This window comes from Tachypleus tridentatus, chromosome 13, assembly GCF_004210375.1.
Source record: "Tachypleus tridentatus isolate NWPU-2018 chromosome 13, ASM421037v1, whole genome shotgun sequence".
Classification (NCBI taxonomy): Eukaryota; Metazoa; Arthropoda; class Merostomata; order Xiphosura; family Limulidae; genus Tachypleus; species Tachypleus tridentatus.
Window position 1 is genome coordinate 80,231,382 of NC_134837.1, and position 16,348 is coordinate 80,247,729.

Here is a 16,348-nt window from a genome sequence, read left to right on the forward strand (position 1 = left end):
GGTTGTAATTTCACTTGCAATAACTTTACTAAGGTTATTTGACAAGTGAAGTGAGCATTTCGTTGCTTTGTAAATTGTTCTTACAAATTATTAAAAATATTTATATACTAAAAGCACACTTTCTTCTTCAAATGGTGTGTGTTTCTTCTAGTAAAGCCACATCAGGCTATCTGCTGAGTCTATCGTGGGAAATCAAACCACTGATTGTAGCGTTACAAGCGGGGTACTCCTCAGGTGGAAATTATAATATTGTGTGCATGTTTTTTTTTTTATAGCAAAGCCACAACGAGCTATTTACTAAGCCCCTAATGGGAATCGAACCCCTGAATTTAGTGTTTGAAGTCCGTAGATTTACCGCTGTACTAGCGGGGAACAATTATAACATTTGTTAATAAGCACAATAAATAAAAACATACTTTCGCCTCTCAAACTTGCATAACAAATATCATTATATTTTATTTCTGAATAGAAATAGCATGAAAACGTTACATAGTATGGCTGTAACACATTATAATATGGAAAAAATAATTCTGCCTTTTCTGAAAAGAAAATATACCTTTCATTCATTACTCAAGCCTCACAAAAATTGGCCATCGAACTGGTTAAAAAGTAATTATCATGGTAAAAACGTGGCCTATAGTTTTATGTTATTATGTAATATATTTTATAAATAATCTGGTCAAAAACTGGAATGATTGTTCCAGAAATTATAGATTTCTACCACAAGAAACCTAAATTTGCGACTGAATTAAAAGTTGAAAGAGGCAAATTGCGTTAAGTTCTTCATCAGAAAACTTGTGAAACACAACCTGAGATATTTTTCTTTACAAATAAACACAAGAAATGTAGTAAGGTACAATGATACTTAAGTGTTGAAAGGCTCTTTATTGAATTGTAAAAATAGTTATGAAGAAGATAAATGAGCCTATGAAGGGTGAAGAAAACGGCGCGAAGCTCATTTGATGGTGATAGACTTATATATCATTATTGGCACCTCATGACTCTTAGAATAACACGTTAAAAGCTTATCAAACGGTCCAAAAATACAGGCAGTTAGGGTAAGGTTAACCCTAACCAATGTAAGAAACGCACACAAGTCACGGTGTTATTTTCTTTTATCGAATATAGGCCTCACTTGATAAAAGTTTCATCAATATTTAGCCCAAGACAAGTGGACTTACAGATTTCGATGTCTGCATTTATTTTTTTGGTCTTATTCTATAAATCCTGCATTTAAAAAAGTACAATAACAGTAAAAATACGTATCTGATCGCAAATATTTTGTGGACCTCTGCTGGCAACAAGTATACTCTATACTTGAGGTCTTGAAGCTATGAGGTATATGCTCCACTTATCAGTTTGTTTGTTTGGAATTAAACATAAAGCTACACCATGGGTTATCTGCGATCCACCCACCACAGGTATCAAAACCCCGTTTTTAGCAGTATGAGTCCGGAGTTGTGTCACTGGGGGCTCTCTTATCAAAGAAAATTAGAATATTTTTTGTATAGGAATGACTTCGGTTAGAATCAAATATCTAATGTTTGTGTTATAATCCCTCAACTTTATTACAGACTCACCGTTGGAGAGACGTCTTTAGAAAGCACAAGATTAAAGTAGAAAACTACTATTGACAGTGGTTTTCATAATATTATAATTCCCTTAGAAAATATAAAACTTGCATTGATTCAAGACCCCGATGGCTTAGCGGAAATTCTGGGGCTAATGACGTTAATAATGATATTTCGATAATCGTAGTTGGGAGAATACAGATAGTCCGTTGTGCAACTTTGAACTTAATATCAAGCAAATATACAAAAATAATTAAGCATTTATTCTAAAGTATTTATGCGCACTATCTATCTTTAAATAATAAAAATAACAGTTTTTATTCATTTAAAGTGATTGCACTTATATTTCACATAACGCGGACGTAATGTACGTGAAACTTAAAAGCAATAATAGAAGTTTACTAATATATCAACTTGGATGTAAAAGAAACTCACCTTGAAAAAACAACAACAACGAATAAATAAAACAACTTTATAGTGCTTTTTCACTGAGAAAAAAATGTCATCTTCTGTCTGACACTCAAACGAGTTCTTGAAGACAACGTCCGGAAATTTCGCTTTGTCGTTAATGCTCTTGGCAAGACTCAATAACGGAAATACGATCAGGCGGATTTCTTTGAATTTTCGCTCACTTGTTTCTTATGTCATACCTGATGTCTTTTCCTATTTCTGACTGGAAATACCTGTTACTTTGCCCGAAATTGACCTTCCAAAGTCTAAGTTATTTTCGTACATTAAGTCGGTATTGATAATTTTTTTTTAATATTCTGAGCATACTTTGCACGAATTATAAACCCTAATTTACAACTAAATTAACCTTCTATAATAGTTTTATAAAGTATGGTAAAACGCTGCACATTACGTGTGCCATGCGTAGCGCAGAGGTTTAAACCGCAAGTAGCTGGAAAGTGGTCCAGGTTTGAGTCTTTATCGCGACACCATACTAATTTTTCGCCTATTTGAATAAAGTAAGCAATATTGATTTTGTATTTGTTTAAAAAATAATTTTACTTCGATTGTAGAATTTCGGCAAAATGACAACCCTATCAGTTCGAATGTGTTTTCAGAAAACTCTGTATTTTTCTGATTTGTTGAATTTCGCGCAAAGCTATTCGAGCTGTCAGCTGTCCTTAATCTTGACGAGATAAATTACTAAAAACACGGCTAGCTAACAACACCCACGGTCAACTCTTGGATCATCTAATCGAATAATAGGATTTGTCCATCATTCTTATAACGCACAAACGGCTTTAAACTACGAACCATGGGCCATTGTATTCACAGTCCGTCACGCTCGACTTTAATCATTAGGGACATATTTGTCTACGAAATTGGGCAAACCAAAAAAATTATTTATGTTTCAAATCGTATGGTATAAGCAAACTGTACGCTTTACATATAATGTTGTTTGTGTTTTTTTTCACACGATTATTTCGAGTAGTAGTTAAAAGAAAACACATGGCGTTCGTAAGACTTCTGGAAAATGTTGTTCGTTTTTAAATAAATTCATTATTTTATTCAACCGGTAAGTCATAGTAAAAGTCTGTAGTTAAAATAAAACGCTGGACATTAATATGATCTTTTTATAGCGAACATAAGCTAGAACCAAGAGCGTGGCTCTATCAGTTTATTAATTTTTAACCACAGAAACTCTTTGAAATGACGAAATTTAATTAGACTTTTTTTTTCTCAATTTCACGCAAAGCTACTCGAGGGTTATCTGTCCCTAATTTAGTAGTGTAAGACTAGAGGGAAGGCAGCTAGTCATCATCACCCACCGCCAACTCTTGGGTTACTCTTTTACCAACGAATAGTGGGATTGACCCTCACATTATAAACGCCTCCACGACTGAAAGGGCGAGCATGTTTGGTGTGATTGGGATTCGAACTCGCGACCCTCGGGTTACGAGTGGAGTGCCTTAACCATCTGGCCATGCCAGGCCAAATTAAACTTAACTAAGGCATTTTGAAAGTGTTCACATATGTGGCGCCTAAGCGACAGAAGTAGGTACGAACTGCATTCGTGTTGCAGACTCAGCAATTAGAATTTAATTTCTTTTGATTTGTATGCAGTTTTCTTATGTTTATACGTTTTAACCATTTGACGAGTATTTCGTATGAGATACATCTTCTGTTTGCTGATTTTCGTGCAAGGCTACTCGACTAATGTCTGCAACAGTCGTCCTTAATTTCAACGTTTGTTTTAAATTTTGCGCAAAGCTACACGAGGGTTATCTGTGCTTGCTGTCCCGAATTTAGTAATGTAAGACTAGAGGAAAGACAGCTAATTATCACCTACCGCCGACTGTTGAGCTACTCCTTTACCAACGATTAGTGAGATTGATTGTAATATTATAACGCCCCCACGGCTGAAAGGGCAAAGATGTTTGGGGATTCGAGCCCGCGACCCCTACACTACGAGTCGAGCGTCCTAACCACCTGGTCATGCCGGGCTGTTTTGGAGTGATAGAATAGAGAAATGTCAATACTGCCCACCCCAACTACTATCAGACCGAATAGTGGTATTTGACTATCACATTTATAATGCACGTACGGCCTCAAAATGTGATTTATCTTTAGGTGGTAACGAGGCGCAAACCACTAATCCAAAGTCTTGTAAGCTAACAAGAGTAAGCTGCACTCGCCTCATCATATATTTCAACAGAATTTAACAATGATATCCATGTTCATTATTCCAAATAATCATTTGAGTTACTTTCTATTTATATAACATCATTCTAATAATGTTTTGCATCATCAGTTTTGTATTTAAAAAACAAGAAACGTATATGGATGATTAATTAAATGTTATTGTTTCTTAATATGATGTTGCAGTATACTGAATATTTTTTGTGAAAATATTTAGTGTAGTAGAGGAAACTACCAAATTGTAGGGCCATTTAATCCAGCGATTCCCAAACTCTTTCCATCTGAGACTCCCTTGGTGTGAATAAAAATAATTTACCCTTCCCTCATCCTATCTGTAACTTTAGCATAGTGATTAAAAAACAGTGCTGTAGTTAAAATAATATCTTTTGACATTTCAGAACTCAACCGATCTCTAAAATCTATTCAGGTGTCACCCTCTAGTGGTCCAAATTAGGAATTATAACAAGCTTCCACTTATATGTATCATTCTTTTAATTGAAATTTAACTAGTTATGTTTAAAGCATAAGTTTCTTAGTTTGAAAAAAAGAAGTCACGTTCTAATTTCATGGTTGATATTTGAAATAAATAATTGAATAATCCTTTAGAAATTAGTTGTATTATTTGAATTGAAAAAATGATATCTAAATTAATGGGTACAATTACCTTAAATTAATAATAAACAGTTTTATTTAGATGTGAATAGATATTTATAAAATTAAAAAATACCTGTATAGTGTTATTATAATAATGTGAATCAAATCTTTGTTGTGTAAGTTTTGTTATTATAAATTAATGTTTCACTTTATTTGTTAGAAAATTAGCAGATGGGCTAGGTTTATTTTATAGATGGTAGTCGGGTAGCATTCAACTTAGGTGTGAAATTTAACGGATTAATAAGACCAGACAAACAAGTGATTGGTTCAGAGTGTAGTAGCTTTGTTGAAGTCGCGTAGTAACAAATATACTAGTTGATAAATTTACAATAACCAACCAAACAAGTGAATCAGAATGCAATGTCTTTGTTGAAATCACCTGGCAACAAAGATGTTGGATAACATCTGATAAAACAATCAGTCAACACACGTGTTGGGACGGTTACAGTTGATTAAAACATGATAACGATTTAAACGATTAGCTGTAAACCCATATTTTATACGTGTTGGAGATTCACGCTGGTATTTGTTGTGCGAAAATGACATTGCAACTGATAACCGTTAGTAATGGGTGAACTTGAAGCGATTAATTCGATCGTTGTTGTACATTAGAAAAAACCATTTTCACATGCTCAATAGTCCACTCGAAGTTCCTTACCCACAAACAAATATTTTACATGTAATTACAGAGTAGGAAATTTTTCCGTTGTCAGGACATCTTAAAACATCGTTATAGGAGTAAAACTGAAGAGCCATTCAAGATGCATTCGTTTACTCCAGTGGTTCCCAAACTCTTTTAGTCTGATGTAAATAGAAAAATCTGATTCCCCCCACCCAATCTATAATTTTAACACGTTGATTAAAAACAATAACGTCTCCTTGCGACATCCTGTATCGTTTAATTAGTTCAACATAGTATTTAGTAACTTAATGTTTATTTAGAATTAAAATTAATTCAGCATCTTTGTTCTCATCTTATTTCTTGACGGACCTCCAGAGGAGCCGCGGCTCCCACTTTGGGAAACTGATCTAATCCATACTAGTTTAGATATTAAATCATAACATTGAAGCACTTTACGCATGCGTTAATACCGATATCAAAACAACGCTATATGCATATAAGAACCAAGCACGGTTATTCGCAGAAAAGAACGAGACGTAAATGAAGACAAGCATTAAAAACAAAGCAACATAAAACCGGTTGTACGGTACTAAATCAAAAAGGGTGCCTTTGGATGAGATGTTACCAGCTATGTATCTAGTTGGTATCCCTATACGACGCAACCGTGTGAATGTGTTCCAGGAAAATATGGAAGGGGACAGAAAAGAAAAGGGGCGAGTGTCTCGAATCACCAATGCCAACATTTGTCTCACTATCACTGTTTGCGACCTGGCAACCTCAGTATATATAAACCTATACGATGAGACGATGTTCTCTATTACTGCTACACTCTGCACTAAAATGTTCCCCATTCACAAATAAAAAGAAACAGTAGTGCCACACATCAAACGAGCCCATGTCCTCTGGTGGCTTGAATCACTACAGTGGGCAAAACACAGATAGCCCAATGTGCAACTTTTTCCTTAACAAGAAGCGAACAACAGCGACAAAAAATCCCCTTTCTTTAATGATACAACTAAAATCCAAATGTTTTTTATTTAACATAACTCCCTTAGTAGTTAGCTTGCAACAATTTGGAAAATTTAATAAAAGTTATATATTCAATTATAAGATTCAAAAGTATGGCAGTATTCAGCAAGTCCACTTTTTCTGGATATATTCTGATTCATTGATACAATGGTATAAGTGACCATATTGAGAGAATCGCTATGACAAATGCATTCAAATTACAGCTCAACAGAGTATCTGTATTATAAAGCTCAGTTGTTTTTTTTAAAGAACAATTTCAATTGATCGATAATTTCGTGCTGCATATAGGTTAATTTGTTTTGAATTTCGCGCAAAGCTACTTAAGGGCTATCTGCGTTAACCGTCCTTAATTTAGCAGTGTAAGACTAGAGGGGAGGCAGCTAGTCATCACCACCCACCGCCAACTCTTTTACCAACGAATAGTGGGATTGACCGTCACATCATAACATCCCTACGGCTGAAATGAAAAACATGTTTAGTGCGACGAGAATTCGAACTCGTGACTCGAACACCTTAACCCACCCAGCCATGCCGGGCCTATACGTTAATATTATAAAAAAATTAGTAAGCCCTGTTTCAGAAAATGCATCATAAAAGTCATCGGATTTACAACACTAAAATCAGGGGTTCGATTCACCTCGGTAGACTCAGCAGATAGCCCAATGTGCCTTTGCTATAAGAAAACACACACACACACACAAATGCATCATAAATCTAAATAGTTTGTTTTGAATTTCAAGAAAAGCTGCACTAGGGTTATCTGCACTAGCCGTTCCTGATTCAGAAGGCAGCTAGTCATCATCATCCATTGTAAACTCTTTTCTCAACGAATAGTGAGATTATCCGTAACATTATAAAGTCCCCACGGCTGAAAGGGCAAATATGTTTGGTGGGATGGGGATTCGAACCTGCAGATTGTAAGTCGATTGTTCTAAGTACTGAGCCTAATTTAGACATCATAGATTATCGACAAGTTAATGAAGAACGTTAAAATTGACTGAAGTGCTAAAAAGCTTTAACATAGTGTTAGTTGGAATCATGTTGTTCTAGTTAAAATTTATAATTGGTAGGAGAAACGAAAAAAATTTTCACAAGTCAAATAATACGTAAACAACAAAATAATAAGAAAAGGCTATAAAACATTTTAGAAGATTGTTTTCAAATTTCCAAAGTTAATTTCAAGACGAGGATCCTCCTGACTACATAAATAATAACAACAGTTTACTAGAGTAGAAAGTTCCACAATACTTAGCATGTTCTGTATTTTGGGTTTGTTCTGAATAAAATGTGACGCATATTTCAGTCCTGATGAACTTCCAAAAAGAATGAATCTAAGTTTACAGAGACAGCTTATTAAGGTTTTATTGACAGCTGCTTTTCAAATTCAGAATCTTGTAATACATCAAATAACTGCAACTTAGCATCTTTCAATTTTAACGTAGCATTTGTAACCAAACTAGATTGGTCACTTGTAATTTAAGACATCACGTAAGTGGACAGTTACTGCCTGACAATCCACGAGTTATTTTTGCGTTTTCCTGTAGTAATGCTATCACATACTACAAAATTAAAGTGATTTGATTACTTCACTTAATAGCGATGTAGTGTCATCACATGGTATAGATTTTAATATTATTTTTTTTGGCATAACAGTAATATCTTTTGACGAAGGTTTTTCATTGGTGTAATAACACTATCAGCTGATGTAAACGCTGAGACGGAGATACATCATTACTTGATACCAACAGATGTTAAAGTACCAGAGTCATATATTTATGTTACTCTTTAGTAGGGAAACTAAAACGTAATAGAGTGATGAAATAATATCATTGTTTAGTGCGCGTAATGGCGGGTACTAACGCGAGACGATAAAAAAACAAAACAAAAAGTTCACTGTTAAAGCATCCGGTCTCAATTACCAAACACGTTGTGCTGTTGAAATTACATACAGACGAAGTGATGTTAACATGGATACACTGAATAAATCTTGATGTCTTTTCATAGATTGACTCTTTGTTGGAACACAAGTAAACTCCAGTTTCAACTTTCATCTTTTAACACCTCACAGTTTATTATTAACAAATATCTTTAAATAAAATACAGAGATTATAGACCTCTTAATGGCGAATGTCAGTGTGACAACTAAATGCTTTGTTCCTCCTAAATTTAGCTTCTGTTTGTCCGTCATTGTCATATATATAAACAGTTTAGATGTAACTCCTAGTAAAACGTTAGATGCACCTGTAGCCTGAACAAGTTTGATAAAGAATTAATTCTTAACGTTACACACACCCAACTTCAAAGGGACCGTCTTGTCTTTCATTTATTGAATACTAACGTGATTATTAGTTCACAATATTCAAATTCTGTCGTTTTCAAAATATGTAGCCAATTTTCTAATGGATTCGAACTTCAGTGTTCATTACAATCGACACTCTAGTACCGAAAATGTGTATGAAAAAATAAAAGCCACCAAAAAAAAACACAATAAACAATAACATTATTAGTCACTGTGATTTCCGTTTTGGAAGATTGGCTCTTGAACTCCCTTCGGTGTTAACTCGCTATTGGCTAAATGAAAGAAAGATTTTTGGAGGCGGGTGAATTGAAATCAAACCAATACCAGTGCAGGTAAGTCGTCACCAAAGCAAGGCGTACTCCGAAGTTCGGATCGTTGGCTTCGCCAACAACTGCAAGCCTAACGGCGACAAGCTGGCTCGCTTTTACAAACCTGTGGCTCTTGTAGACACGCTGCGGGACAGTGAGGTGTTAATAATTACGAAAAACATTCTGTTCTATATCACTGAAGGAACCTCGTGGAAATGGCACGCGCATGTGTTCACACTTTTCTCTCGTAAGCTATGATTTTTGCCGGAGGTATTTCATTACCTGCACAGAACAAATTAGGCCTAGCTAATTTTCCATGTCGTTGGGTGACCTACGTGTCCGAAAAGCGTTTTTAGTAGTACTGATAGTAAATTTATGGAGGTGATGTTTCTTCAGCCACCTGTTTAAAACTTGCTACGCTGGATTATACACTTCGACACGTAGTACGTATCATGTCCAAGTTTTTCCCCCAATTCATTCTGAGATGTTAAGTATTCTACGAAAACCTTGCCTGCGGTTGTAAGTACGAAATCATTCCGTGGAAGGAGCCGTTTTCGTTATCTTGCATTCAGTTAATAAATACAGCATTTTAACAACGGGCACCAATACGAGTACGGGCACTGTCCTCGACGATGGACTATCAAAAATGATCCCAGTTTTGGAAACAGAATAATTTAATGTACGTAGTGTAATTCCATCAGTATAGTATTAACACGTGACTCTACCAAGTATGTGTGAAGTTTTTTCTTCTTTTGACGATTTGCATAATTAATAACTGAATTGTATAAATCTTGCTAATGTTTTAGAAATAACTTTCTAACGAAGATCACAGTTTAGTTGGTGAATATAATGCTTTTCATGCCATGCCGTTCCAAAAGACTACAAATATCCACTGCATGTTGTTGGAGGGTACTTCAAAGAATGTGACGATACCTTAAAACAGGATGAAGCCTAAATGCTATTAAATGTTGTACGAACTTAACATATGAGCTTACGCAGGTTTTTTGGATACATGTGCCTTCTAATGTACAGGCCTCGATCTAGTATATACAATAGTAGACGAATGTTAAACCATAATAATTTTGAAACAGAGAGCGCACACACATAGAGTTAGCGAACGTGGGAAACATCTCGTTTTTATCGTGCTAACACCAGCGATTGCTTAAAGTCTACTAGGAACCGTCTTCCGAGTAGCTACATCACCGCCAGGCCCGTGTCTAGCACCAGAAGCGACCTCACCTGTATGGATAAGGAACATGCGATTCTACACGAGCGTTTCACTGTACCTACTCCTTGTCACGGCAGTACTCGTGGAGCACGTGGCCACCATCCAGTGGCTGTAAGTATTGAATGACTAGAGTCACGTAGAGCGACTAGAGATTGTCGGCTCTGGAAATTTGCCGCGTTAAATTAGGGCATTGAAACATAAGGAAACTTAGCTGCTTAAGCCCGCTTTCTTTCGTCGGGTGAGTGAAAATTACAATACGTTTAATTATGTCGGATTCTTTAAGTTTATTAAAAAATGAGAAAAAATGCGAATTAATGTATATCCGAGAATTATTCTAGATAATAATTGGGATATATTTATAACAGGTAATCTGTCTAGGACATAGATAATTTTGTGTAAAATTAGCTACTGAATAACCTACGTAGACGTATGTGTATTTATAGAAGTCACAAATGGGAACAAAAAAAACTATTACAAATTTAATAATAGTGTTATAAAGCGTTTACTGAATTTTCTTATGCAATATTTTTTATATTATCATAGTTTAATTATAACCTCTGTACTTAAACCAATTAAATAGTAAAGCAAGTATTATTTTTATCTCATGGAACAATTTCAAGACGCATGGATTTCAAATTACCTTGAAAGTTTAATGGTGTGCTTGAATATAGGTGGCGTAGTAACTTTGTTGTATATACTATGTCCGCTCCGAAATAACAAGAAATTGACATTCTCACGTGCGACGTGCACTGACCTGGACCATTAACTCATACATGCAAGTTGGGGAAAGAAGGAGACGGCTGGAAAATAAACAAGGTATTAAATACACACACATACGTATATATAATGAAAAATACGCCGAGAAAGAAATAGAAGTCGCTGATTCACGCTTCTCTCAGCAATATTTTTTTCATTTACTCGAGCAGAAGTGACGTCCGCAGAGGATAACGTCTTGTGGGTTATAAATTCAATTCATAATGGTGATTGTATCAAAATGTAACGTACTTCATGATCTTTACTCATTTTATGTGTTCTAAAAGGTTCGAGTTCGTGGAAATTTCTTAGAACAAGTTTTCTCTTATTTTATGACGTAGTGTGACCCCACGTAAAATTAGGTGTAATAACGACGGGAGGGTTTCTCCTACTTCCTGATTGTACTAAATATTTCAGGGACTAAAAGAGGGTGATATTCCTAATAATTAATGAAAAACAAATCATCTTCAAATCATACGCGTGTTTGATAATTTCGTTGTTTAGGCCTTATTGTTCATAATTCTGTCGAGTCATTTTTAAACAATATTTATCTCGCCTTAAACAGTGCAATACAAGTGTATGGATGGATACATGTGGATTTAATGAGTTTATATAATTATGTTTGCATTTATGTAGATATTTATCATGCCTTTGAATGGTGTATTTTTTAATATTCAATACTATGTCATTAATTTTAAAGAAATTCTTCTCATCTTAAATCCTATCCAATTATTAATGAAGATGTTACGAAATTATTTTCGGTGATTAGATTTAAATTGCCGATAAGCGAAAGAACCTACAATTCCACTTAAGACATACATCTCTAGTAAGTGAACTGTTAAAAATCTTTAAAAAAATAAAACAAAAAGGTTATTCAAAGTGCATTAGTTGTCCAGAGAATCCTTAGAATGGTCATATATCGACCGGCAGATCGTAACTTCCAAGCGTCCAAAATTTTTGTCAAGTTACGTGCAGATGGAGGCGGTTTTTTTTATATTGTGTGCATTTATATGGACAGTAATTTGGAGCTTGCCCCGATTATATAGTTCTTTTTATGTGGTACTTAAATGTATAGTGAACGGACAACCGAAACCTGAAAGTAAGGTCAATTGAAAAACGTTATCAGTTTCACGTGACTGTTTAGACTTAATTGAATAATAACTGAAGCAAAAGGTTCAAGCAAGTAATAAAATAGAAAATTCACGACAGACTAAAATGTGGATCAGTGATTACTCAAACACGCAAACTCAAATTTGTATTTTCTGCTCTAATTTCTCCTCAAAACGTGTGATAGATAGCTATAGAAATTACACCGTAAAAACAACAGACGTTTTAACACTGGTATTGTAATAAATCCTTTAAGGGTTACGTAACACATTACTTAGAATTACACATTTTAAGATATATAACAGTAAAAAGTCAATGTTACAGTCCAAAGATGTTTTAATTTCGAAAAATATTATGGCATTAAAGCATTTAAATTTTAAACATCTCGGCATAAATGTAAGTAAAGAGTTTGATTTTTTAACTTTGGGTTACAAACATACATTAACTTGCTCCTAGATACAAAGTTGCATATTTATTTTCAGCTTAAGCTATTTTTTAACAAGTTCAACATCCAAGTATTAATATTAAGTCCGAAGTTCAACATGCTTTCAGAACATACTTACTTACAGAATACACTTATATTAGCTTAATAATTGACAAGTTTTGTTTTTGACGATGGTATGATATAATATAAAATCACACTTTATATTAAGATAATAAATAAAAAAATCTATGTAATGTTTTACAACCACAGTCCTGGGTTTAAAACATTAAATTTCTCAATATAAGAAAAATGAAAAACCCAGAAATATGTAGTCAACTGGAGAAGAAAAAAGATTAAATTGTAAAATATAATGATCAAAAGCTGGAGTTATAATGAATTTAGTTTTAACATGAAAACTTGTGTACAAACAAGCGATAACTGTCTATCTAAAGACATGACATACGAGATATTCATAATGATTTTTGACTTTGTTTTGAGAAAATTCAGTTACATTACTACTACACAGTCATTCTGTCCTGTGTGTTAAGCCTCTGACATCTCACTGTATGGAAATAATTTTATATTTAATAGGCTCATTGTCACTGCTTTAACATATTGGTCACAACTGACCTTTAGTTATTTACTGCATGACATACTGATTAGTCACTGACAATTTTGTTTATGTATGCTCCAGAGAATAAATTTTTTTTAACAGTAAAATCATTAATACTACTAATGGCAGCAAACATGTTAAAAGTGTCCTACAAGTGTGGCACCACTTTGAATTTCCACGTCAAAGTGTCATGTTACCATCATACACAGATACTATTTAGCAATAATTGAAACTGATATTCAATCACTAAGACAGGAAAACAAATCACTAAGCTTACAAGTATTATATTTATGTAGGATAATGAAACAGTTTTTAAATTCATATAATCAAATACTTCACAATCAAATTATTATTAGTTTTTCAGACAGCATCTACATCTCTGTCTGTTTATAAATAAAGACAATGCAACTTCAAGAAAGACAATAATAATAAACTGGTAAAGAATGTACCTGGTTAGCATCTTCTATGAAACAAATTACAAAGTCTTCAAGACTGCTAAAGCAAGAAAAAATATCTTATTTAAAATCCAAATACACAAAAACATTCAAACACTTTCATACCATGTAAATAGAAAAAAAATGATTGCAGATTGTCAGTAGAGCTAGGCAATTATGTCACTATGGGTAGGTGATTCACAGAATATGATAACTGTTTAATAATTAGACACATTAATCAATAATTATTCTCCTATAAGATTCAGAGAATTGAAATAATGAAATTAGATGTACTTGGAAGCACTAATTTCAATTAATTGTTTCTTTTCTGAGTCATGGCACTAATTAAGCCAAATTTAGAATTAATCAGTGTTTCTAATTTCCATTAGTTAATTATTTTTGTAACATTAATGGGTTTAACTGGAATTCCTATTAAATTATTTTAAAGATTAGAAATCTATACTGATAGGTTACAGATTATATTAATGGAGTTGATCATCTAGTTCTATTAATATTCTATATCCAATAGTTTTATTGAAAATTACTTCAATTTAGATTACACTAACATTACGTACCAGAAAACTGAATGAACTAGTACAATTATTGAGAGTTATGGTCAACAGCTGTTAACTCCTATCACCTTGTCCCTTCTTTAGTTTCCTCCCTTACAAACTTTTTACACTTCCCTAACTTTTTTCTCAATATTCACTAAACTCTTCCAAGAAACAGTGCCCTTTGAGAACTATTTGAAAAAAAAAACTCTTAAAAAATGTAAGAGGTTCACGGAAAGGTTTCCTTAGGGATACGTTTGTTGTAGCAAAAACATAAATGTAGTTAAATAAAACCTTTTTTCTTCAAAAACAGCTGTAATTTCTACCACTTACTAATTAGTTATTTCTAAAAGTCATATTACAGAATCATTTCTTCACGTATATTGATAAGTACCTTCACAAAAATACATTTGACATACATCTTAAATAGGATGACTTCCTATAAATGTATTTATTTTTTAAATACTTGGGGAGTTACAAACTCATGATTTTCAATGCAAGACATTACCTGTACCACAGTATATTACTCCTATTTTAATTGCCTCATTGTGATGGCTGATCATTATCTTTACCTAAAAGATATAATTAAATTATATAATTTCTATAATTAAAGAAAACAAAGCATTAGGTATACATGACTATTAAACATTTATGTAGTAACATTTGTTACTTTTAATTTCATAAATCATTTTTTGTTGTAAACTCGTGTTATTAATGGATAGATGAAAGTCCCCGAGTGTTGGTAATGATAGATGAGCTAACATTACTTCTGTAGTGAGAAAAAGCTGGAACTAAATAAAAAAAGCTCTACAAAAATCAACTCTGTTTATACATGATAATGGAATGCAATACTAATTTACTACAGAGAAATCTATTAACCCTTCCTGAGGATATTTCTCATGATGATGAAAAGGGCATGGACTTAGTACATTTAAATTTTAAAAATCCTTTGAATAAGATTTCACATAGAAGATCAACTATGAAAATTTATGGGATTAAAGAAAGATAAATTATTCATAGCAGAAAATGGTTAAACAACAGAAAAAGTTCATCAAAGTGAACACTTGTTCTTCATGTTGTGTGTCTTGGTACTTAGGAGTTACGTTGTACATTACTGGCAACAATAGGGCATAATTAGTAAATTAACATTTGACAAAGACATTAAACTTTTGGGTATTTCTAGCTGTATTGAAGATACAACAAAGTGACTTGAATCAATTAGTAAGTTGGCAAACTAGTTCACAGATAACCCTTACTAATAAGTACAAGGTAATGCCCAGGAATTACAATTGAAGCATATTGGAACATTTTTCACTGCAACCAAAGTAAGATAAGTCACGAAGTCAATGTTGATACTCTGTTGTTGGAAATTAAGCTAACAGAAAATACATTGAAATTAAAAGTCAAAAGGATAATTATATTTTTACAGTTGACCTTCACTTGCAATAGTGTTTAGTTTTGGCCTTTTCCTCTAAGAAAAAAATATTCATTTATTGTAGTATTATTTTACAAGGTCAGGATAAGGTCTTTTGATTTGAAGTTAAAAACATTATCTTCAAGTTTAGTGTTATCTGGGAGGAATGATGGGATAGGATTGCAATGTTTTTGTGGTGTATTCATTACAATATATATTAAGATTTCAAAACAATAAACTAACCCATAGTTCAATTTTATTTTCCAACATGATGATTGACTTTGGAATTGCCATTAGTAGTAGTGGAGGGTAGCCAGCATTTTAATGGAGTTTGAAGGGAAATCCGTGATTTTCTGAAAAGAAATTGGTAGGTTTAAATGTTACTCTGCCAAGGGCAAGTGTGCAAGGACAACCTTGAAGGAATAAATTATAAAGTCTCTTGCTGCCAGTAGATTATGTTATGAGGATAGGTTAAGGCCACTTTTCTTCTTTTAATGAAAGTAAAAACTCATCTTAATGAAGTTTACAAGATAATCTGAGAGTTTGTTCTGAATTATAAACACGAGAAAAAAATTTATGATCTGGAAAATACAGGCTGGTCTCCACTTTTTCTAATAAAGTTAATAGTTTATGGTATAAATTGCTATTTATACTAGTACTCGTGGAGGCCTGCATATTACCTTTACATTACA

The 16,348-nt window shown here is 33.5% G+C and overlaps 1 protein-coding gene and 1 long non-coding RNA gene across 5 annotated transcripts in view; one reads left to right on the forward strand and one right to left on the reverse strand.

Moving 5' to 3' along the window:
* LOC143239817 (uncharacterized) overlaps positions 1-16,348 on the reverse strand; it is a 138,305-nt gene that overhangs the window by 39,913 nt on the left and 82,044 nt on the right. The gene's annotated exons all lie outside the window — the stretch shown is intronic.
* Positions 7,868-16,348, forward strand: part of LOC143237159 (protein Wnt-11b-2-like) — a 57,246-nt gene continuing 48,765 nt past the window's right edge. For 2 of the 4 annotated variants that reach the window (XR_013019894.1, XM_076476106.1), the window contains exon 1: positions 7,868-10,471. Coding sequence is in view for 1 of the 4 variants with exons in the window: in XM_076476106.1 (XP_076332221.1) it covers positions 10,389-10,471 (83 nt within the window). In the remaining 3 variants the exon portion in view is untranslated. Of the gene's footprint in view, positions 11,177-16,348 lie in introns of all 4 variants that reach the window. The other 2 variants (XM_076476108.1, XM_076476107.1) reach the window with 2 other exon arrangements.